Source organism: Artemia franciscana, chromosome 8, assembly GCF_032884065.1.
Source record: "Artemia franciscana chromosome 8, ASM3288406v1, whole genome shotgun sequence".
NCBI lineage: Eukaryota > Metazoa > Arthropoda > Branchiopoda > Anostraca > Artemiidae > Artemia > Artemia franciscana.
Genome location: NC_088870.1, coordinates 875,683 through 901,918, shown reverse-complemented (window position 1 = coordinate 901,918; position 26,236 = coordinate 875,683). Strand labels below are relative to the sequence as shown.

The 26,236-nt window shown below is 35.9% G+C and overlaps 2 protein-coding genes across 3 annotated transcripts in view; both read right to left on the bottom strand.

Moving 5' to 3' along the window:
- LOC136029859 (uncharacterized) overlaps positions 1–2,707 on the bottom strand; it is a 57,462-nt gene extending 54,755 nt beyond the window's left edge. The window contains exon 1 of one of the 2 annotated variants that reach the window (XM_065708314.1): positions 2,630–2,707. The gene's annotated coding sequence lies outside the window, so the exon portion shown is untranslated. The remainder of the gene's footprint in view (positions 1–2,629) is intronic. The other variant, XM_065708315.1, reaches the window with a different exon arrangement.
- Positions 2,708–15,018: 12,311 nt separating this feature from the next.
- Positions 15,019–26,236, bottom strand: part of LOC136029858 (charged multivesicular body protein 3-like) — a gene marked incomplete at its 5' end in the record, with an annotated part of 82,956 nt that continues 71,738 nt past the window's right edge. Inside the window, 2 exon segments of the mRNA XM_065708313.1 lie at positions 15,019–16,835; positions 25,352–25,537. Of these exon segments, the coding sequence (XP_065564385.1) occupies positions 25,385–25,537 (153 nt within the window). The 3' untranslated portion in view covers positions 15,019–16,835; positions 25,352–25,384.

Below are 26,236 nucleotides of genomic sequence, written 5' to 3'. Positions count from 1 at the left end.
AATGTGTAAAAGTATAAAACACTATTCAGATAGTGGCAACAAAAAACTGACAAAATTGTTTCAAGTATAGGAACAAATTCGGACAATCATATTGAGTGCAATCTTGTGACTTAGGTCATATGACTCTTTTCTTTTTTCAAAGTGTTGCATATATGTCACAGGAATAGCATCTCTAAACACTATCTGAAATGGCCCACTTCCTCTCAGCTTTGACAGTCCAACAGAGATTTCCTTATTGCTCATTATATTTGGCTTAGTGGAATTTACTTTCATATGTAAATTCTTAGCTTCTCTACACATTCAACAACTATGTTTTTGTAAGAGGAGCCTTGATTTTCAACATAAATTATTTCTTATCTGTTTTAAATGTTCAGTGAAGTAACAACAGTCACCTATATTTTGACAAGGCCTGTTGCTGTCTGTCAAAAATTTTGGCAAGGCTACTACAACATATTCCCAAAAGAAATATATCCCTTGATAGAAGCCAATATCTTGTTTGAATTTGGTTGAAAGAACATTTTTTCTAGGCCTGGTATTCCACTACATCAAACAAGAATTTTCAACACTTGGAACATAGTTTTATCAACATAATATTTTCTACCATTTTAATCCAGTTTTATCAAGAAAAAGCCAATATGGCTACATTTTAAAGAAGATCAGACATATCTTGATGCATTGGTACTAATCCTAACCTTTTTGCAAAAGAATAACTAAGTAATGACAATCTGAACATTGCATAGCTAAATAAAATTACAGGGAACTCCTTTCATAACAAAAACAGGAAACCAATTGAATTGAATATTCTTTTCTTATCTGGATGTATCAGATATAGCATCACAATTTTGCATTGTCAAAATATAATGACACCTTCAAGAGATGATGCTCCAAGTCACAACTGGGCAGAATTATCCTGTTTTGAAGGAAAATTTCAACAGTGATTCCAAAATTCATAGTCATATCATAGGTATCTTTACCCTAAAACACTTTTATAACAAGCCACTAGTTTGTTCAACCCCCCCCCCCCCCCCCTGTCCTCTAATCTAGCACTGAAAAAATTAACAAAATAATCTTTTCAACTAAAGAAATCATACTATGGGCATTCTGGAGCTATAGGACCCAGAAATTTAAGCCTCATTGCTGAAATAGCCTTCTTTTGCTATTTTGCAAAAAATAGAATAATCTTTTTTAACTTATATAATTTGTCTGCCTTGCCCTTTTATTTTTGTAGAAAAGCTGCCTTTTATTGCATATTATAATTTACAAAACTTGTTTAATCTGAAGATATGTCACAAAAGTTTTCCATAAGTACAATGAATATACAATAATATAGATAAAATTTCTATTCATTCAATTTGTCACCAATATGGCATAATCAAAGGTGCAGAGATGGGAAATTTGGCTGTCAAATTATAGCATAAAATAAAACCCTTTTTGTTATACTATCTGGTCTAATTACCCTTATCAGAATAACAGCCAAACCAATTATTGTTGTCTAATTACAATAGATAGCCTACACTTAACTTGTTAGATCAATTTTCAGTGCAAGTGTTTTGCCTAAATATCTTTGAGTGTACAAAAATATGTCCCTGTGCAAATCCAGAAACTTGAGTTGAAGTGGGGCAAATTAAAACAATGAATCCAGCTAAATATACTATTTAAACCTTTTGGTAAGATTATATGAAGTAGAAACACACTCTAATACCATAATGTCTATGGTCTTGGCTACTGGCAATATTTCTAGGGTAGGCATGCCCACACATAGCCCCTAAACTAAGCCCATCATATGACAAACAAGCAACATCAATGACAACAAGCAGCAGGAAGAAACTATGGTAAATATTTTGATTAACAGAATATTCAGATAGCCAAGAAAGAAACTTACCTTTACAATCACAATTTTATCCTGAATCCAAATACAACATTTATTTCCGTTCTAAATCTAACTTTAAGCCCTTAACAGAGGCTCAAAGATAATACCTTTAATTCTGATTTTAGATATAGCTTATATACCTATTATTGCATCAATCTTGTTAAAACCAAATTACCTGTAAATTGAAATGACAGTGACAAATCAAGGGTCAATAAATGTATATGAAATTTATTATATGAGCTACTGCATTTGGGCAAGGCCAGAAAGGATAAGTTAGCCAAAGTTGTTAAGTTAGGTTAGAATTAGATTTGCAACAGAAACAAATGTCATATTAGGATTCAGGATGAAGTTCTGATAGTAAATATAAATTTTAAGTAAATATAAGCTTTTTTCTTAGCTATCTGAATAGCATACTCTGTTCATTTATCAAAATATTTAGCTATATACAAAATATTTAGTCAGTGTCCCTCAGACTCCCCACCTATCAGCCTCAACCTCCCCTAGTCTATCAAAAGAAGTGAGACACAATCGCTACTTGCAAACTGTTCAAAAACAACAAGACTCTTCATCTCATTACTTGCAAGTATCACAAGAGGTGAACATAAAGAAGCTGCAATTCCCCCATTGACATAAGTGTTAGTATTTCTTTTCGTTCTAGTCCCAAACCATAAATACAATCAAGGAGTTGATCATGAAAAATACAAAAACAATGAATTCATTTCCTTTCTATCTAAAGCACATGAATGGGCATAAATTTACCAAGGTGATTTATTGTTGCAAAGAATTTTTCTACACTAGTAGACAAACTTATTTAAAGAGCCACGTTTTCTAATTTTGATTTATATTTTATTAAAGATGCCCTATTATAATAAAAAATAGGTAGCGTTGCAAAGTGCCATTTAGATACCTCTCTATGTTGATACGGTATTAAGTACCTCTGAGGCCTGTTGGGTGTTTTTGTACCTTCATTTTTAAAACCATTTACCAGCAGAAGCGAGTGAAAAAATAAAACAAAGGGTTGGGAAAGCGTAAGGGTTGCATTGTCCCAAAAAACCAGCAGTGAGTGGGGTTGGGAACTTTCCCTTCCCCACTAGTGTAAATAGATCCGATAGTTCAAAATATTTTGACTTTAGTGGCAATAGATGTACATTTTCGGAAAGGGATACGGTATCCACTAGTTATGAAGATAACCAAACAACTAGTGACAACTATGTTCAAGTGATCAAGTACAAAACATTAAAAGTCATCGCTCTAAGTTTCTCCAAGTGCTGAGCACAAGCGTAGACTCCTTGAAAAATAAACTAACGGAGTTACGGATCTTAGCAGCAAAAAATGATCATGATGTGATTTGTGTAACTGAAATTAAGCCGAAGAATACAAAAAACCCCTTGGACGATGCCCACATTGGAATTGCTGGATATTTCCTATTTAAAAATTTACAAGATGAACCGAGAAGAGGAATCGCAGTCTATGTGAAGGCAACTTTATCGGTAAGCATAATCTCTCTTAATAAAGTTTTTGATTCGGTTGAATATTTAGCTATAAAGATTGTGCTACCCCGAGGAAGTCTAGTTTTAGCCACCTTTTACCGGAGCCTTAGTTGCCCAAACCTAATAGAGTCTGAACTGGCACTTTGTAAAGCCCTGAAGTTACTACAAGATAAGAAGCCAAAGCTCCTTTTAATAATTGGAGATTTTAACCTTCCTCAAGTCAGCTGGGTTGATGGCTTAGGGTATTCCCCCCAGTATCATGAGGGTCATGCTATGAACTCTGCTTTTCTCACTTACCTAGCAGAAAATACCCTATATCAATCCGTTGAATCACCAACAAGATTCAGAGATGGAGAAATACCCTCGTGCTTGACCTGGTAATCACAGACAACCTAGATCAAATTCTAAGTATCGATAATTTACCACCGATTGTTGCAAGTGATCATGTATGTCTTTTAACAACTCTCTAACTACCACCACCTTCTTCCGACCATATTTGCAGAAGATATATCGATTACGAGAGAATCCGCAAGGAACTAAGGAGAATGCAAAATGGTTACTGGGAAGCACTGTTTGAGCACAAGTCAAGCAATGACAGCTGGAATCTCTTCAAGGAAATAATGCTAAAGCACGAGGAGACATGTACCACTGTCTCATATATCAAGAGACCACGTACCCTACTTTACTTGACTAGGTCCAAAAAACGGGAAATGAACAGACAAGAACAGATACTGGACAAAATACAGGCGAACAAATTCTCGAGAACAATATGATAAATTAAAAAAAACAAGGAATAGACTGAGAAAGATTACACGATATTCTATAAAAAAAAAGAAAATATCATTGCTACAGAAACTAAAACTAATCCAAAGAAGTTCTGGAACTATGTATCATCAGCAAAGCCAAGACGACATTCCATTCCCTACCTAACCACGCCATATGGCAAAATCACCAATCATGCAGAGATAGCAGAAACCTTAAACAAACAATATTCGTCAGTCTACACTGTGGAAAACTCTAGAAACATCCCAAATACCCAGGAATATCCCGTCAATGTAACAATGCCAATGGTTGTCTTGAGTCAGATATCCAAAAACGACTGAAAAAGCTTGACGCATCGAAGTCGAAAGGACCAGACGGTATACACCCGAGACTACTCAAAGAGACTGCTAAACTCATATCCTCACCTTTAGCAAAAACCTTCAAGAAATCACTAAAAGAAAAAGCTGTCCCCTCTGACTGGAAAAAAGCTACTGTTATACCATTACGCAAGAAAGGCTCCAAAGACAAAGCTGAAAATTATAGGCCAATAAATCTAAGATCTGTAACTTCATACATTCTAGAGGGAATCATAAGCGATGCTGTCACTAAGCACCTGACATACAGCAACATCATGTCTCCAAATCAGCATGGTTTCCGAAATGGCCATTCCACGGACACAAACCTAATACAGTCATACGATGAAGTCACCAAACTATTGGAAAAAGGGACACCCGTGGACGTGATTTGTTGGATCATGCAAAAGCATTCGACAAAATGGCGGTTTTCTTGAAAGTAGTCCAAAATTTGAATAGCTACAACTTAGGGGTTGACAAATCCCCAACTGCCCCCAGGGCAAGAGCTCTAACGTCCACAATTTGCCCGTTATTAATATACAAGTTTTTTCTGAAAGAGAAAAGTTTTAGCTCCTTTTTAAGACTCAAAAGAGATCAAAGGGCAATTAGCCCCCTCCTTCCGCAATATTTTCCCCCAAATGCATCCGGTCAAAATTATTAGATTGTCATATTGTTCAAAATTTTCCAAAGGCCAAATCACTATGCTCCCGCGGTTAACCCCCCCCCCAGCCCCCAGGACAAGAACTGTTAGCTATGCAGGTTCCTTATTAAATAAAAAAACAAGTTTTTTAAATGAAAGCAAGGAGCGACATTAAAACTTAAAACAAACAGAAATTACTCCGTATATGAAATGGGCTTTTCCTTCTCAACGCCCCGCTCTTTACGCTAAAGTTTGACTCTTTCTCTTAACTCTACATTTTAAAACAGTAAAAAACTTTAGCATAAAGAGCGGGGCGTTGAGAAGGAAAAGCCCCTGTCATATACGGAGTAATTTCTGTTCGTTTTAAGTTCTAATGTCGCTCCTTGCTTTCATTTAAAAAACTTGTTTTTTTTATTTAATTTCTGAACGTTTTTGAATCAATGCATGTTTTGATTTTGACTCTCCGCAGAGGAATAATTAAAACGAAATTTGTACATTTATTTTTTTTTTGGCTAAATGGCTTTCTCGTAATTTTGATCGAATGATTTTGAGAAAAAAAGAGCGGGGGAGGAAGCCTATTTACCCTCCGATTTTCGGTTAATTAAAAAGGCAACTAAAACTTTTATTTTTTTACGAATCTTTTTATAAGTAAAAGATATACGTAACTTACAAATTATCTTACGTAAAGAACTTTTGTATTCTCGTGTTTTTATTACATATATGAGGGGGTTCGCCCCCTCGTCAGTACCTCGCTCTTTATACTAAAGCTTAAATTTTGTCCCAATTCATTAAGAATGACCCCTGAATCACAAAAGTCGCAGAATAAATAGTTGAAATTACTAAAAATACTTTAGCGTAAAAAGCGAGGTATTAGGAGGAGGTGAGCCCCTCATATGGGTAATAATTTCTGTTCGTTTTAAGTTTTAATGCTGCTGCTTACTTCCAGCTGAAAAAAAAACTTTTTTTTCATATTTATTTTTTCATTGTTTTTTTTAAGTAATGCTAGTAAATCCTGCGCTCCCTTCATGGAAATTTTCTTCCCCCATGACAAATTCCTCGATGGGAAGTTCCCCCAGCATATCCCCCTCTTCTCAACCCCTGCCTCCAACCAAAAAATCCTCCTGAAAACGCCTGTACACTTCCCAATAACTATTACTATATTTAAGCACTGGTCAAAGTTTTGACCTGGACTGTGGGGGAGTACGTCGTCCCCAAAGACATAGTTATAAGGTCTTTCGTCTACGTTGAATAAAATGGCTATCTCAGAATTTTCATCCGTTGACTTTGGGAAAATAATTAGCATGGGAGGGGGCCTAGGTGTCCTCCAAATTTTTTGGTCACTTAAAAAGGGCACTAAAACTTTTTATTTCCGTTAGAATGAGCCCTCTCGCAACATTCTAGGACAACTGGGTCGACACAATCACCCCTGGGGAAAAAAACAAAACAAAAAAAAACAACAAAAAAACAAACAAACAAATAAACACGCATCCGTGATCTGCCTCCTGGCAAAAAAATATAAAATTCCACATTTTTGTAGATAGGAGCTTGAAACTTCTGCAGTAGGGTTCTCTGATACGCTGAATCTGATGGTGTGATTATTCTGATGGTCGTTAAGATTCTATGACTTTTAGGGGGTGTTTCCCCTATTTTCTAAAATAAGGCAAATTTTAAATTTTAACTCGTAACTTTTGATGGGTAAGACTAAACTTGATGAAATTTAAATATTTAAAATCACCATTAAAATGCGATTCTTTTGATGTAGCTATTGGTACCAAAATTCCATTTTTTAGAGTTTTGGTTACTATTGAGCCGGGTCGCTCCTTACTACAGTTCGTTACCACGAACTGTTTGATTGTTAACACTTAAGGTTGTCTATTATTAACATATAAGGTTATTTTTTTGCAAAAGAAGACATGTTTGTTCCTACCTCTGCTTCAGCTATTACTATTAAAAATTCACCGCAGTACAAAGCCGCCTGAGGCCAACACAGCTAAGCACGCTCCTCCTCCATCCCAATCTATTCAAAACCTTCCTTTTTACACCCTCCCAGAAAGTTCCCATTTCCTTTAAATCTTTCTTTATGAAATCCTCCCACCCAGGACAAGGACGACGTGCTTTCCATTTAGCCCTAGACGGCTGGCTGAAAAGGATAATCTTCGGCAATCTGTCATCTGCACAATAGGCCCCAGCCATCTCAACCTTTATTTCATTATAGCCCCAGAAACAGGGATTGAACCACATTTAGAAAGAATCATGTTTGATTCCGGATCTCCAAAAAGGCTTAGGGCATAAAGGCAATGAACATCTTGTTAAAAAAAGTCAAACCTCAATTAACCATGCCTATCGGATTGATATACCCCCCCCCCCACACACACACATACAAAGTTTTGGAGAGGGGTGCTGAACCCAGTAAAACACACCATTTACATGCTGATTGCCAGAAAGATGAATCATAAATACCCAAGGAACGGCTGAGGTAATTAAGTTGAAAATTTGAAGAGATGTTGAAGAGTTATTCGAGGGCAATTAACCCCCTTGCACTTTTTAGACGATCCCTCCTCTCATCATTGATCAAAATTTTGAAAAAAAGGTGATTTTGTTCAAACAGTAAAAATGTCTAGTAGCTATGCCTACAGGGATGTAATGCATCCTTGTTCAAGCCATCTTTTTCAAGCTAGTCGACAAAGTAAAAAATGTACGTTCGGGGATGAATTAGCCCCCACAGCCCTTAGGGCAAATGTTGTAATTTATATAAGTTGCCCATTGCTTATATACAAGGTTGCATATTTGGGAAAGGTGGCGTGTTTGATCCTGAGTCTAATAACACAACAGTAATATCTAAGGAATAGCTTAGGTTATGGAATGGCATTGCAAATAAAAATAAAATTGGAACGAAATAAAAGCTTGAACTGCACAGCTTTCAGCAGTTTGTATCATTATATATTAAATATTTAGTTTAATTCTTATCAATTTTTTCCAAAGACTTTTAAAGAAAAAATATAGTTTTCAAAAACACGTAAATGTCGCCGAGGCTACAGCCCTTTACAGTTAGGGAAGGGGGAAGTAGCCAAACTCTTATTTGTAGACAAGGCCATGACCTCAGTCATCTATCAAACCACCTGTCCATGTCCATACAAAATTAGCATTAGCAAATGTAAGCCATTGTAAAGGTATAAGCAAAACACCTCAAATCTAATGAAATAGTCCCATGTTTTCATCTCCCTACAAGACTCTTCAGAGGAATACACAACCGCCTCTATGGGTTTTGGCGCATATTAATACCTGTTGCATGACTGTTTATTTGATTTCTATTCGCCTTGGGTTTAATTTGTTCTTTAATAGTAAATCAGCATAAAAATCCGATTCTTTTGATATATCTTTTAGCATCGAAATTCCGTTTTTTAGAGTTTTGTTTACTATTGAGCCGGGTCGCTCCTTACTACAGTTCGTTACCACGAACTGTTTGATTTCTGGTCTGGAAAATACCCACATCCTCCTGGAAAATACCCTCTGCAGCTGGTTGGCCTCCAATCGTCTGTAAACTCGATGTAAACGTCATGTAAAAGTTTCGGCCGGATCAGGCAACATTGGGGGGAGTTGGGGCGGGGAAACCTAAAATCTTGGGAAACGCTTAGAGTGGAGGGATCGGGATGAAACTTAATGGGAAAAATAATCACAAGTCCTATATATGTGATTGACATAACCAAAACAGATCCACTCTCTTCGGGGGAGTTGGGAGGAGGGGAGGGCTAATTCTGAAAAATTAGAAAAAATTATGTATTTTTAACTTATGAAGGAGTGATCAGATCTTAACGAAATTTGATGTTTGGAAGGATATAGTATCTCAGAGCTCTTATTTTAAAATCCCGACCGGATGCGGTGACATTGGGGGGAGTTGGGTGGGGGACCTAAAATCTTGGGAAAACGCTTAGAGTGGAGGGAACGGGATGAAACTTGGTGGGAAAAATAAGCACAAGTCCTAGATACGTGATTGACATAACTGGAACGGGTCCACTCTCTTTGGGGGAGTTGAGGGGAAGGGTTAATTCCAAAAAAATAAGGCATTTTTAACTTACTAAGAAGTGATCAGATCTCAATGAAATTTCATATTTAATAGGACCTCGTAACTCAGATCTCTTATTTTAAATCCTGACCAGATCCATTGTCATTGGGGGGGGGGGACCGGAAATCTTGGAAAGCGCTTAAAGCGGAGAGATTAGGATGAAACTTGATGGAAAGAATAAGCACAAGTCCAGGATGAGTGACTGACATAACCGGACCGGATCTTTGGTGGAGTTGGGGGGGGGGAGTAATTTGGAAAATTAGAAAAAATGAGGCGTTTGTAACTTACGAACGGGTAATCAGATCTTAATGAAATTTGATGTTTAGAAGGATCTTGTGCTTTAAAACTCTCATTTTAAATCCCGACCTGATCCAGTGACATCGAGGGAGTTGGAAGGGGAAGCTGGAAATCTTGGAAACCAGAAATCTTGGAAAACGCTTAGAGTGGAGATTTCGGAATGAAACTTGATGGGAAGAATAGGCACAAGTTATAGAAGACTGAAATAATTGGAACAGATCCGTTTCCTTTGGGAAGCTGTGGGTTGTTAATTTGGAAAAAATTAGAAAAATTGAAGTATTTTCAACTTAAGAGCTGGTGACCGAATCTTAATGAAATTTCATATTTAGAAAGAACTCATTTCTCAGAGCTCTTATTTCAAATCCCGGCCAGATCTGTTGACATTGGGGGAAGTTGGCTGGGGAAACCAGAAATCTTGGAAAACGGTTATAAATGTCGTAGATTCGTGATTGACGTAATCAAACTGGATCCGCTCTCTTTGGGGTAGTTAGGAGGTGGGTTCAGTGCTTTGGCGAGTTTGGTGCTTCTGGACGTGCTAGGACGATGAAAGTTGTTAGGTGTGTCAGTGTCAAAGTCGACCATTTGGGGGCTGAAGGGAGAGGAAAAATTAGAAAAATTGAGGTATTTTTAACTTATGAGTGGGTGATCAGATCTTAATGAATTTTGATATTTAGAAGGACCTCGTGATTCAGAGCTCTTATTTTAAATCTCGACCGGCATTAAGGCTCTGATTTTCCTTTTAAAGCAATCTATTGATTCTTAGAATTTTGCTAGAGCTCATACCATATGAGCTCATGGCTCTTCTGACCTCGTCACAAGTGCCATATGAACTCTTAGCTCTTGTTCAACCTTGCAGGTGCTAAGTTAACAAATAAAAAACTTTTATGAAACACTAGCAGAAAATGAGCGAAAAGAACATATCATCATGGAGCTCTAGAAAGTGAAACTTTTTCGATTTCTATAACAGAAGAAAAACACAACCATTAATTGGCATTAAGCTGAGTAAAAAACATAGTGATTGTATGAGTAAAATTATGTTAAAACATAGACTAACCCCAATCCCTTGTCAAGAAATAGGAATTGGAAAGGTATGGATATATTACGGAATAGAAAAAAGTTAAACTTAATTTACTTATTATTAAGATTATTCAACGATTCAAATTGTTAGCTATTGACTTACCTATAAGAGCATCTTTTTGAAAAGACCAATTACCCTATTTTGCTATATTTACCCCTTTCAAATATTTAGTCCAAAAGTATCACTTTTATTGCTTAACTTGCAAAACATGGAGTAAAAAAATGAAATTAGTTGGTTCGCTTCAGAAACCAGAAAGGAAATATAGACATGATACATCCAAGTAAAACAAAAAGAAACTATGTTGAAATTTCACCCAAGTCTGTTTATCTTACGCAGGCTATGCAATTAGGCCAACCCATGTAGAAATAAACATGAAATATTGTATGATGAAAAACTGAAGACATGTCTTCCTATTTGCAGTTTTCTGCAATATCTTAAGATTTTCAACTGCAAAAAAAGGTTACCAAATTTATCGAATTCGTTTCTACATATTCATTCCTCCGGTTTGGTAACGCTGTGGAACTTCATCCACGAGTTCTGATCTTCAATATTTTGTAACAAGCAAAACAAAAATCGTGGAAAATCCTGGCTTTCAGGTGTGAATAGACCTATAGTGGGGCCATCTGGCAAAGAGAACCTTAAAAATATTTATCTGTCAAATTCAACAGCCCTTGTGTTCAAAGAGTATTTTTTCAAGAATTATGACAAAAAGTCAAAGTTTAGCCTAAAAAGTGAGGGTTGGGGAAGAATAAGCCTCTGAACACAGAAGGAATAATTCATGGTCGTTTTAAGCCTTAATGTTCATCCTTAATCTCACACTTCTTTTTGTATTTAATTTTTTAACCGTTTTTCAAATCATTCTAGGAAATTTCTCGTGCAAATTTTCCCTAGGAAAACTTCCCTCCCCCCGGAGAGACTTTCTTCCCTCTGGGAAATTCCCCTAAAAAAATCTCGTATATTTCCCAATAACAAATACTATTGCATATCTCCAAGACCCTCTCCCTATTTTCTAGGAAGCTTAATTAAATAAGATCACACCTGAAAAAACAATTGAAAACCAAACAAACAAATAAACATACATCTATGAATTTTTTTTCTTATAAAAAAATCCAACATTTTTATCGATATGAACTTAAAACATTCACAGCAGGGTTCTCTAATATGCTAAATCTAATAGTCTGATTTTCATCAAGATCACTCGACTTTTTTAGGCTTTGTGCCCCTTTTTTGAAAATTATAGAAATTTTCTCCACTATTTGAGTCGTACCTTTTGATGAGACAACGTTAAATTTAATAAAGTTTGTATATTAGAAATACGCCTTAAAAGGCAATTCTTTTGACGCATTAATTGTAATGAAAATTTAGTTTTTTAGTTTCGGTTACTACTGGGCTGTGTACTTCCTTATCTACAATTTGTTGTCATAAATTGTTTGACGCATCTCTATTTACCTGTAGACATAAATGAGAAGGATCATCATTCAAGTGTTCGCAATAACTCTTTTAAAATTCTTCCTTTAAAATTAGCCTTAACAAAAGTAGATTTCAACTTCCTCCTTTGATGTTTCAATTAATTTTATTTTACAAATGTAACTTGTAATGTGGCTAATTCTCAATCCAGGCGAGGACATTGCTTAAGAAAATTGTGAAGTTTGCCACGTATCAAATCAGACGTGTCTCCTGTCTGAACTCCAAATAGTTGCCACCCCGCCGCCATACGGCTGGATACTCAAAAGAGCAACTTTAATACCGAATAAAACTTTTGTGTGGATGTTTGTAAAAATCAGACGTTTTTCAACTGACACAGACGCCTTGACGGGTTGCCAAACCCTTGGAGATATTTAGGGCGCTTTAAACTTAAGTTGATGAAATTCAGAGTAGCTCTCTCGAATCTCATGAAAATATCACCGAACACCTGCTCTATTGTATCTACGTTGAAGTATGTACAAAAACTAATATACTTCGATTTTAAATCAAATTTGTATATCAATTTTTACAAGATCTTCGTTGAAAAAGCAATTTGCTTTTTATTTCGTTATTTTGTCGCTAGCCTGGAATGAGCATGTGATGAGAAACACACCTTAACTTTGGGCTTGTTGATCCGAAAACAAAGATCTATGGTAGTGAGATTTAGGCAGCGCTATAAAAAAAGAACACCCAGACAAAGGTGCATTTGAATTCGACTTCATACTTAACCATCACCAACTTCAAACTTACTCTTCTCAACACTGAAGAGAACATTTTCAAATACCTGCTCTACCCCATCTACGCTGAACAAGATGTCAACTGAATTAAAATCAACTTGGTCGACTGACTGTGAAGAAAAAGTTGAGAGACACGGCTAATTGGAAAAAAAAAGCCAAGAGAGATGGTCTGAGTGAGAGAAAAAACTGTCATAGCACTTCTTTCAGAATTATATAAAAATGATGTCATTTAGCTTGTTGAATTAAAATCAACCTGGTGGACTGACTGTGAATAACAAGTCAAGAGCCACGGCTAATTGGAGGAAAAGCCAAGATAGATAGTCTGAGTGAGAGGCAAAACTGTCATAACCTTTTTTTAGAATTGTATAAAAATGGTGTCATTTCTCTTGTTGATAGGTAGTCTATCATCCATCCTAGGACGGAAATAAAGTAGATAGACATAGAGTAAAGGTGATTCAAATAGTTTATCAGTTTTAATAGTCTATATAGTCTATCAGTTCTAAATCTATAATAATTTAGGCAACTTCATTTTTCAACTGGATTTTTAAAAGGCTTGTCCCCGTTTGATAAGAAGACCTTTTCCTTTCGGACTCAGCCTAAAATCAACATTTTCTGTGAGAATTCAAAGTTTAGTAAATCAAGCAAAAATGACCTACCTTACTTTTTTTTCTAAACATAGAAGAAATGAAAAAAAAAAAAAAATCAAAAGAAAAATCACGAGGTCAGTAAACTTTTGGACAAATCAAATCCCAAAATATCCCATTTAGGAGAAATACAAGGGCCCAAATCGAAATCCAACGACAAAATTAGCCTAAAGGTAAAGAGGAAGACCACGAAATTATAATTCATGCGCAGTGGGATGGGAATTTTTTTTATTGGACAGCTGAAAAGTAATTATTATTAAAATATACACCAAGTATCCTTAAAATTTGAAATTCAGTCAGATCGCCATGTCTAGATTGCCTAGATCTGCCACGTCTATGAGAGATGTTTACCCAACTAAGCTCTGTATAGGTCAAATTTAGCACAAGATAGTATTATATACCTGCTACTTAAAATTTGCAACCAATCTAACTAACAGAGGAACTGTTTTCAATATGTTAAAGAAATTGCTGAAAGTAACTAAACTAAATTTAAAACATCAGTAAATTTTTTTTTTTTAACATGTGATGTTCATTTCCTTACAGATTTAGACTCAAAGTTAAACATTAATACTTTTATGAAAAATACTTTCATTCTGAGGTATTAAGCAGACGTGGTTGTAGAATTGTGTTATAAAATGGGAAGCTCTCTATCTTTCTACGCCATCGCTTGATGCTTAAAATAGCGAATAATTTACTGTTTTTTTTTATATTTTAGGTGACCTAATCCATTTATTTCCTGCTGATCATAGAAAAAGAGAAAAAATGTTGAGAACCAAAGGGGTTCTTTCCAAACACAAAAGGTTTTGACAATAGGCTACTGATTCAGTTTTATGACTCACAAAAATCTTTCATGCTAGAAAATATAAAGTCAAGCCCCAAAACCCGTTGAAACGAAAAGCGAGCGCTACTAATTAATTTTATAACTACAACAAAAAATTAATCAGAGCTCAAACCAAAATAGGTCCAAAACAGATTCCCAAACTCCTCCTCCACCTCGATGTGTACGGAGCTTCATACTTTGCCCCGTTCACTGAAATATCAACTTAAATTTTTTTTATACATTTCAAGAAGTCTAACTTTTTGTTTGGGTCGTTCTGGCTTGCCTAAAAACTCAGCTTTTAGTCGCCTATCATCCTGGATCTGCGTGTCTAATTTCGAAACTGAGACCTACCTCTGCCGTCTAAAGACCATGTGCTTAGGGGAAGGGGTAACAATTTTTTTAAAACGATACCCTACCTTTTCCATCTAAAGACCATGTGTTTAAGGGAAGGGGTAACAATTTTGTAAAAAAAAACCCTAACTTTGTCGTATAAAGACCATGTGCTCCATATACAAGGAGAGCATTGGCTCCAATTTACTTTCTCTGTGCCCTGCACAGATGATTGAAACTCTAACCTTAAATGGATGGCATTGAATGCTTTTCAAACTACTTCTATTCAAAAATATATCTTCAATTTAAATAAAAAAAAGTAAAAAAAGGATAGTCAGCCTAGATAATCACTTGGAATCGACAACTTACCTTAGGGCATTACCACAAGGCAAAGAAAATAGTAAATCACAAAAACAATGATCTGACCTTACAAGATACTAGCGTCTTTCAACGACTAAAACAAACATAAATAGAATTAATATTTTATTTGACAACATATATTAAACAGGTAAGGTATACATTGTGAACAAAAAGACGAAAACTTAGCTAATAAAATCTGCAAACTAAACCATATTGTTCATATATAGATCAACCCAACCAAACCGTATTTAGAAAGCTTTTTTTGGCGGTGGGAGGGGTGAGGATAATTCCAATAGCATTTGTAGCGAGAAACAAACCATTTGTGGCAAAAATAAAGGAGTGATGGCAATTGGCCATTTCTTTGTACACCCACTTTCTTGGAAAATACACACGCATTCAGCCCAGAATAATCCAAATTAGGTTGGTTGCAATTTCCATCTCAATGGGCAATTTTACAAAGTCCAAGAGTCCCTATTAATATTACGGAAAAAAAGAAACTCCACTTTACAAAGGTAGTTCAGAATTTGGAAATAAGATCTAACTGAATACTGCAAGTTACAATTCACTAAAAGTAATTTCTGAATTTTAATTTCAGAATAGTTCCCTTAATTTATTTTTGTAGTAGCTCATCTTAAGAAAGGAGTTGTGTTTCTTCTATACCTGTTGCATGCCGATTAGATTTTTTTTAGCCTCAGCAATTTAGTCATACATCCCTAATGCTGTTCAATATACAAATATGCAAAGCACAAAATAATTTCATAAGAGATTATATTTAACAATATTGAATCTCAATTTAAGAAAATTAAAAAGATATTGAATGCTTCGTTATTAATCAAGAGCAAGAATACTAGTCAAAGCCAAATGTACAGGACATGTCAAAACTGCTTCTAATAAATTTTGTATTGCAATTTAAATGAAAGTACTAAATGAAAATTCCTAAGGACCGTCTCCTAAGGAAAAAAAAAACCAACGAAAAATGCTGTTCTTGCATCTTCGCCAAATACATTTTTTTATAATCAAGCTGAATTACTATCCCACTGAACCACTGATTTACACCTTTTTCCTGATTCATCATAAGAAAAGCTCACATACGGCATATTTTTCTTCATAAAATATTCTAGATATTTCTTTTATTTGATCTTACGAACAATTTTTGGCACTGGCTTCAAGCTTTCATTTTTTCAAGTTTTGGCTAAGGCTCATCATTCCCATTGAATTAAGAACGAGCTGTGGCCAAAGCTCAAATTCATTCTCCATTATAAGTTACTCCATCTAGATTTAGAATAATCTTGACTTAATTCAGTCTTTCTTCTATGTATAATCAGCTTTTAGTTAAATTTTTTCTCCCAATGAGATTTTGAAAATTGAAAGACTAGGTATGAAACCACTGTTTTGGGGGGATAGTTTGTCATTAAGATGTGTCGAGAAGCGACCAATTATTTAAATAAATATGTTTGTAGTATCTTCATTTTCAATCAGACATAACACACGAATTACCCTTTTCTGTTAATAAAGTTACTTTTATTTAACAATAGACAAATATACTTCATGTTTAATTAAAGATTAAAAATTGTGAATATTCCTATACATTTAATGATTGACCATTTTTAGAGAAAATGTTATCGACACATTACTGAAAGAAGAACCATTTTCAAAGTTATATAAACATTTATCGGGGTTATACGAAATTGTCAGGAGAAACCAAAAATAATCATTTGACCCACCTCATCATTCAAAAGAAATCTAGCAAAAGCGAAAAATTGATGTGGAACATAAAATCACCAGTATATGAACACAAGTGATCACAAAAAAATAAGAAATAAACAGAAATAAGTGAAACATTCTAAAACCATCCTTCCATTACCACATACAATTTAAATACAAGTCCGGACGCTGAAATTTTAAAAGGAAGTTCCACACGGCATACCTGAAAAAAAAGAGAATTTAAATTGGTAAATAACGGGAATTTTTCTTTCTACTAGATAAGCAAAGCGGTTAATTTTGTAATCCATCTCCTATCTCCTTAAGATAGGTAAAACCTACACTAGCTTTAGACTTTTAGACTTTTCAAATATCTACGATATTAAAGTAAAGCATGTCTTCTGTTCAACTTGAATTTTGACCAGGAAATTCCTTGACATTTCACTAGTGTTCCACTTTCATAGACGTAAATTCATGTTATACAGGCAAGTATCAATAGTCTGGATGAATGAACAAACTCCCACCCTCCATGAGTGCGGGGTAGGGGGAGACACAAGAGGCCTATTGACAAGATTTACCATTTAAGCATCACATATTGTGACAGAATGAAGTGACGAGCAAGAAAGGGCTGACATGGAAAGGACTCGCCAAATGTGCCTAAGTACTGGTGACACCTGCCTCAACTATCAAGTACTGCCAAAAATAGAATTAAGTAAATTGAGAATAGCAAAAAAAAGTAAGAACGAAGAAAAAAAAGAAATGATCATGATAGTATAAATGATAACGAGTAAACTTGATTCAGACAAATCATTACTGACAGTTTTTGGATGCGAAACATCTTTTTATTAATATTAATATAACACTGGACACAGGAAAATTAACATGTTTTTTTGGTTCAAAATTCAAGTTTTTTTAATCAGCAGGTTTAAATGCAATATTATAAGTAATTTGACAAGTATAATCACAAAATTCCATTTCTGCACTTTATTCAATACCACGATAAATACAGAATAAAACCTGCCGTTAAGAAACCTACAGGACAGGCAAAGTTATTAAGCTTCACTTTAAGGGAAAATCAATTTATGGTGCATCGAAAAGTGGCAATTTGTCTAAATAAATGTGTTTGTCATAGGTTTGTTTTCAATTAGACATAACAAAGGAATTATATTTTTATGTCAAACTATAAAGTTACTTTTATTTAATTCTAGGTAAAATCGCTGGAAAATTTGGAAAAAAAAAAACGAAGAAAAAAAGTAAAGAAAGACGCAATCAAGTTCACCTACTTTTCTGCCACAAACACACACATACACACAAACAAAATAATAATAAAAAAAAATGAAGAGATAAAATCACTTTTAACACCTTAAAAAGACTAAATACTCGAACTCTTTTGGCCGAAAATTTCATGCCCAGGCTGTTTGGGTTCCAACAGAAAAGTTTGCTACTGAACATAATTGGTATCGATAATGCCGAAAGAGTTTTTTGTCTGCTTAACTCTAGCAGGTAAAATACTATAAATATCATCATAAGCATGCGTGATGTCACTAAAAAGCAAGGACAGCTCATGAGAGGTGGAACAAAGGCACCTTAGCAATGGATTAGGTAGAAACGAAAGTTACAACACCACAAGTCCGTGGAGAATTACCTAAATTATAGAGAAACATTCCGAGCGAGTATAGTTTTGATTGACGATAACCTGTTTTTAGTTAAGGGGTAAGATTATTTGGAATTAGCCCCGAATTTTCTGAAAGCATGTAGAATATTTTCTTTCACTCTTTTTTCATTGATTACAAAATAGATAGGGATAGGCTAATCACTCAAACATAGGCTAGCTGACTCTACTGAAAATTTACTAATTTAATAGCTGCTTCACTGAAAACACTAATATTGCCCAATGACACTGGCGCTTAATGTGGGTAACAGCTTCTGGACCTTTGTTTGTGCATTTTAGTGCTGAAAATATGACAAGCATAGTTTGATATTGAATAGAACAGTTTATTTATACAAGCAATCATAGTTTAGAATAAAATTTCCAACTAAATGGCGCTAGTACTTACAATGAAAAAAAAAAAAAAAAAATAGAAGTCTGTAAGGTTTGTTAAAATCAAGTCAAGTATACTACCACTCAGATGGGTCGGTATTGCGACAACTTGCCGCAAATCGAAGATACTGGAAACCCACTGTTTGTTTGTTTGATCAAAGTCACCAGCAATCACAAAGACCGGAGAGGCGTACTTTTGGCGCATTTTGTCTACTAAAAACTGTATGTGCTCAACAAGTTCTTTCCTGTTTCTGGTAGTCTCGGGGTAATAGACTGAAGTGACTATCAAACATGAGAAACTTCTTGATAAATGTGTTGGTTTACATTCCGTCCACAATATCTCATGGTCGGAGTCAATCGCATCGCTTAGCGGCTTTGATGGTAGATGGTCCCGAAAGTAAAGTTTTAAACTGCCTGCACGACGATTCAGACCATGGTCAGGACGTGTATTAAAGTAGTCAGTATAGCCTTTAATGCGCGCTGAATCAGAAGTATTGTCCTAGCATTAACTTATTATTGCGATTGAGGCGTTGTTCTGCTTCGTCATAGCTTCGAGTTCATCGATTTTATTGTTCAAAAAACCCACATTACACACGGATATATTAGACAGCTTTTTTTTTATTTATTTGAAAACCCGTCATACAAAACCAAGAGGACGGAGCAGTAAAAGAAAATACAATAATAAAACAATAAAGACAACAATTAAATACTTCGCAAATTACAAGACAAACAGATAATAGGAAAAAAAAACCAGAATACGAAAGAAACCAGAATTAAAAAAAAACAAAACAAAAAAAAACAAAAACAAAAAAAGAAGCAAGAAAAACTTCAAAAATGGTGACACACTATATATGGTGCAGATTAATAACGTTTAAACTATCTTACAAGAATATGTTAATAAAAAATATTGATAAACCCGTTACAATTAAACACACACAATACGGAACATAGTAAAAAAGAAAAACACAATCATAACTGCCTAAGAATGTGGGACCAATAATTTAAATTCCTATCTATTTTCTATTATATTTCGCAATCCGTCTGGCAACAGCAACCTCTGGGTCAGCAACCTTGAATTTCGAAATAGCGAGTAAATTTCTATACCACGGGGGCAGATGAGGCAGATACTTGGCAAAGCGAAAGAACATGGATCGGGTTTTACTCTTGTCAGTTTTAGTTAGGAGTTTCCAGAAGGGTGCGGTTTTGAGAATTTAGGGAAGGGCAGCAGCATTATATGGACTTGCTAAAAGAGATCGGTTGAATCGAAGTTTACAAGATGCAATGGAAGCATAAGCTGCTGAGATGCTACGTCTGATTTGTCCAAGAAGAAGTTTTCGGGTGTGTCGGATAGAAGACCTAATGGGCAGACCTAGATACATAAGATGATCTATAGGCCGAAGAGAACTAGATCCAAGCGTGTTGGAGGGGGCAGGGGAATCTGTTTCCCAGTTAAACAGGACAATGTCAGGTTTGGAGGAGTTAAATTCAAGCCCAACTTTCTGATATTCCTACATACGATATTCCCACGATACAGAATCAGTGACAGGGGACACAGACCTTGTGCTTCCAGTACATAGTTATTAAAAAGGTCAGGAGAGGTGATAGCTCCTTGACGGGCCCCTTTCTTGACTGGGATAAGTTGTCTACATGGAATCGGGGGCAGGCCTTTATCTGGGGTAGTTTCAGGCGGATACGTAGTCTTGAATATAAACACCGAAGAGAACGAATAATGGTCAGATTCAATCCTCGTTTACCAGCTTTCACAAGCATCGCTGCATGGATAAGAAAGTCGAATGCACGTCTGACATCATATCCCCCGAAACAAGACTTTCTCCAGACGACTCCACATCAATCGGGACATTTGCAATAGTGGTTAAGGCGTCGGCACACCCGGTACCTCACTTAAAACCGAACTGGTGCGAAGGTGCATAGCAAACTTTTTCCAGTTCCCTAATAAATAGTAGCTCAAAGAGCTTGCAAAGGGATGTAGCAACAGTAATAGGGCAGAATGATGTTCAGTGGACTTCAGATTTCCCTTTTTTAGAGACAGGAGTCAGATCTCCGATGCACAAAGAAGAAGGAACGATAGCCTGAGTGAAAATCATCTGCATAAGCAGGGATAGATGAGACGTAAGAAGTTTTCCCCCGTATTTCAAATGAAACGCTAGGGGATTGTTTCGCCCCAAGAGACATTACCATATGTTCTTTGAACTATTTTTAACAAAATCGCTATCTCATAATTTCAATCAGAAGAGTTTGGTGGAAAGAGGGGTTATCAAGGAGGGGGGGGGCAAAATTTCCTCCATTCCTTTTGACACTTAAAAAGGAACTAGAATTTTCGATTTCCAACCAAATGAGCCTCTTCTAAAGTTAAACAACCATCACTCCCATAAAAACCTTAAATGCCCTGCTGCATAACTTACAACACTCGTCCCTAGATTCTGGTGGTTTTTATCAACCCCAAAAGCCTTGTTAATATGATCTTTGGACATTTTTGAATAAATGACTGTCTCAAAATTTTTATTCAATGTATTTCGAAAAACAGGACGTTTTTTTTTTTTTGGGGGGGGATAACTGCCTTCTCTTCACTTTGACTGAATGAAACCCTCCAAAATATATACAACGACCCTTCCTATATAAAAAAAACCTTATTTGCACTGGGCATAACTTACAACCCTTGCCCTGAGAGCTGTGGGGGCGGGGGTGTCTTCCTGAAAGACATAATTTCCGGACTCCGAAACTACAATGAACAAAATTTCTATCTCTAAAATCTGATTGGATGTCTTTGGGGAAATGATAAGCGTGGGGCGGGGGTTGGTTGCTCTCAAATCACTTTGATTTTTAAAAAGGGCACTATAACTTTCGATTTCATATCAAATGAGCCCAATCTGAAGTTTATGCTACCACCCATTCCAAAAAAAACTTATCCAACCCAGGCCATACTTACAATTCTTTCCCCAGGGCACTGGGGGGTTGCGTTAATGCTAAAGGCAATGTCTTAGTTCTTTGGCCAATTTTGGACAAAATCATTATATCACAATTTTAATCGGAAAGTCTGGCGAAGATGGGTTGTTGGAAAGGGCTAGCTGCCCTCCGTGACTTTTGACTTTTAGAAAGGAACTAGAAATTCCAATTTTTAAACAAATGAGCCACCTCTAAAGTTTACACAACCACCCCTTCCAAAAAACCTTAAAAATCCCTTGGACATAACTTACAACCCTTGCCGTTTGGCTTTGGGGTTTATTTCAACCCTAAAAGCCTTGTTATATGATATTTAGACTGTTTTGAATAAAATGGTTATCTCAAAGTTTCTATTGAATGCATTTTGGGACAATACGACGTGTGTGGGTGAGGGTGGGGGGTAGCTACCCCCGATCACTTTGACTGTTAAAAAGAGCACTAGAACTTCTGATTGCTAATCCAATGAGCCCCCTCCGAAGTCTACATGACTATGCTTTCCATGAAAAGCTTATACGTCCCCAGGGCATAACTTACAACCCTTGCCCTGAAACCTGGGGGGATTTGTTATACTCAAAGACATAATTTTCGGACTTTTAAATACGTTGAACAAATTGGCTATTTCAAATTTTGATAGGAAGTATTTGGGAAAATGGTGGGACTGAGAGGGGTTTAGTTGCTTTCCAATCATTTTCGACTATTGAAATGGGCACTAGCCTTATCAATTTCCATTCGAATGAGCCTTTTTTGAAGTTTCTACGACAAGGCTTTCTATAAAAACCTTATATGCCGCAAGGGTATAACTTACAACCCTTGTCCTGAGAGCTGCTGGGGGGGGGGCTGTTATACTCAAAGACATAATTTTCAGACCTTTCAATTACGTTAAACAAAATGGATACATCGAATTGTTGATCAGAAGTGTTTGGAGAAATAACGGGCACTAGTCCTCTCTATTTCCAATCAAATGAGCCCTTTTTGAAGTTCCTACGACAACACTTTCTATAAAAACCTTATATACCTCCAGGGTACAAATTGCAACCTTTGCCCTTGAGGACTGTAGGGGGGATTGTCATCCTCAAGACATAGTTTCCGAACCTTTCAACTACGTTTAACAAAATGGCTCCCTCAAAATTGTGCTGGATGTGTTTGGGGAAATAATGGGCGTGGAAGGGAGGTTAGTTGCCCTTCAATCACTTTCGACTATGAAAATGGGCATTAGCCCTTTCAATTTTAAATCGAATGAGTATTTTTTGAAGTTTCTACGTCAACAACTTCTATAAAAACCTTATATGCCCGCAGGTCATAACGTACAACCCTTGCCCTAAGGGGTGTGTGTGTGGGGGGGTTGTCATCCTCAAAGACATAGTTTCCTGATCTTTCAACTATGTTGGATAAAATTGATATTTCAAAATTTTGATTGAATGTGTTTGGGGAAATGGTGGGCGTGGGAGGGGGGTTAGTTGCCCTCCAATTACTTTTGACTATTAAAATGGGCATTAGCTCTTTCAATTTCAAATGGAATGAGCCCTTTTTGAAGTTTTTACGATAATCCCTTCGATACGAAGTGCTGGTCTAAAAAAATAATACACTTGTGAACATTGTTCTTACTAACATCGTGCAATAGCGCTGCCTTTGATTCTAATTGTTTTAAAACAAGTCCGCTACAAATGGACTGGCATTACCTCCATAGTAATTCCAATAATATGCTCATACAGGTTACCATTAAATTTTAGAATCAGAAATCAGAAATCATTTACTTAAAGCCAGCTTTAAAAGTTTTAAATAGAAAAAAATCTAGTAAATCATATATCATGTCCAGGCTTTAGCATCTTGAACTAATAGTACTATTAAACAAGAGCTAAGAGCTCATATGGTACGAGCTCTAACAAAATTCTAAGAATCAATAGATTGATTTAAAAGGAAAATAAGAGGCTTAATGCCAGTCAGGATTTAAAATAAGAGCTCTGAGTCACGATATCCTTCTAAATATCAAAATTCATTAAGATCCGATCACCCACTCGCAAGTTATGAATGCCTCATTTTTTCTAATCTTTCCTCTCCCTTTAGCCCCCCAGTTGGTCAAATCTGGGAAAACGACTTTATCAAGTCAATTTGTGCAGCTCCCTAACACGCCTACCAATTTTCATCGTCCTAGCACGTCCAGAAGAACCAAGCTAGCCAAATCACTTAACCCCTCCCCCAAGTCCTCCAAAGAGAGTGAATCCAGTACGGTTACGTCAATCACGTATCAAGGACATTTGCTTATTCTGTCCACCAAGCTTCATCCCGATTCCTCCTCTCTAAGCGTTTTCCAGGATTTCCGATTTCCCCCTCCAACTCCTCCAATGTCAACAGATCTGGTCGGGATTTAAAACAAGAGCTCTGAGACATGAATTCCTTCTAAATATCAAATTTCATTAAGATCCGGTCACCCGTTCTTATGTTAAAAATACCTCAATTTTTCTAATTTTTCCGAATTAACATCCCCCAGCTCCTCCAAAGAGAATGGATCCGTTCCAATTATGTCAATCACGTATCTAGACCTTGTACTTATTCTTCCCATCAAGTTTCATCCCGATCTCTCCACTCTAAGCGTTTGCCAAGATTTCTGTTTCCCTCCTCCAGCCCCCTATGTCCCCGGATCCAATTCGAGTCGAAAATGGAGCATCTGAGACATAAAATCCTTCTATATATATCACGTTTCATAAAAATCTGGTCACCTATTCGTAAGATAAAAATACTCCAATATTCACATTTTCCAAGAATTCCGGTTTCCCCCTACAACTCCCCCCATGTCACAGGATCTGGCCAGAATTTAAAATTAGAGCTTTAAAGCACAACATCCTTCTAAATATCAAATTTCATTAAGATCTGGTTACCCGTTCGTAAGTTACAAATACCTCATGTTTCCTAATTACCCCCCCCCACTCCACCAAAGAGAGTAGATCCGGTCCGGTTAAGTTAGTCACGTATCTTAGACAGGTTTTTATTATTCCCATCCAGTTTCATCCTGATCTCTCCGCTTTAAGTATTTTCTAAGATTTCCGTTCCCCCCAACTGCCCCCCCCCCCCCCGCCCAATGACGCTGGATCCGGTTGAGATTTAAAATAAGAAATCTGAGTTACGAGGTCCTTCTAAATATGAAGTTTCATGAAGAAAGGAAGTGTATTTTAAGATAATTATATTTGTTTAAAAAAAAAAACAAAAAAAAACTGTCTACCTAATTTAGTAATTGAGACAAATCATCACTTGAACAAGGTTGACCTTATTCATCCATCCAATTAACCAAGAAAAAACAGTATAACCAATCCATTAGCCAAGTAATCATGTCCAAATCGAGCAAATTTAGCATTAATAAATGTAAATCGTTGTACAACTCCAAGCAAAAGCACCTTAAATCTAATGAAATATTCCCCAAATGATCCCCTCACATCAGGGCTCTTGTTAATTCTTGAAAAATTTTTTATATGAATTATGTGTTTCAAGTTTTGTAATTCCATGTTCAGTGTACATCCCCTAATACCAATAATAATTTTTATTTTCATACAAGATACTTCTTAAAGTCCAACTATAATCATATCAGATATAAACATTTTCAGTCAATATTTGTTTATCCACATGAAAAATCAAGTCAGATAGTCTTGTGCTGTTATCACTTCATTCTTTTACTTAGCTATTTTATGATAGAATGATTTCTTACGACATAATAAAAAGAGAAGAAAAACATAAAAACATAATCCTACCTTAAACAATCACAGACAATTAACAAATGTCGCTCAACTTCTCAAAGCTGCCAGTCGAGACTGCATTTCATCCAATTCTGCTTCATCTTCCAAAGTTACCGTCGGCTCAGTAGTAGCAATAGATGGCGTTGTCGTAGATACAGCAGGAGCCTTTCCAAGTTGGCCAGCTGTTAGTTCCCATAACACCTAAAAAACGAGAAGGTATTTTCCATATGCAGGAATGCAGTCAAAGACTCCACTAAGGTTTATCACAAAAAGAAATGCATACTTCTATAAAACATCTAAATATCTTAAAATAAGCACTTAAGATGGGCAATGAATAAATTCAGATACATCATGGACAAATAACATGGGAATTTATAGTAGCCTTGAGATTTAGAGGGAAATCGAAAACCTTGTGAACACGCTTGGTCACATTTGCCCAATGACATTTTTTAGAAGGAGGCCCAGAATACTGGGAGGACAAGATTATTAGTTAAAATAGAAAAATTATCTTTCAATGCTCTCCTTTTCAATCCTTCTTCTCTAAATTCTGCTTTATTTTTCTTCGGATTTTCAATAGACGTTGAAAAAAATCAGCGATTTTCTTTTTTAAAATATTTGCTTGAGTAATTATTTCTTGTCCAATTTAAGTATGGTTATGGTTTTAATAAAATTTTTCTTAGTAATAGGCAGAGTAAAGGTGCCAGGCCTTTCCTAGAATGTTCTTTACCCCCCCCCCCCTCCGCACAAAAAATCTCTTATTTTCCCAATTACACTTCAAAATTTCTAATTATCTCATTTTCAAAGCCAGTCGCCTTTAAAGCAAAGTTAGTTTTTCAGTTAAATAAATACATCTCGTGTTTCTCATTGTGTCTTAGCTTTTAAAAGCGAACTCAAGCGTAT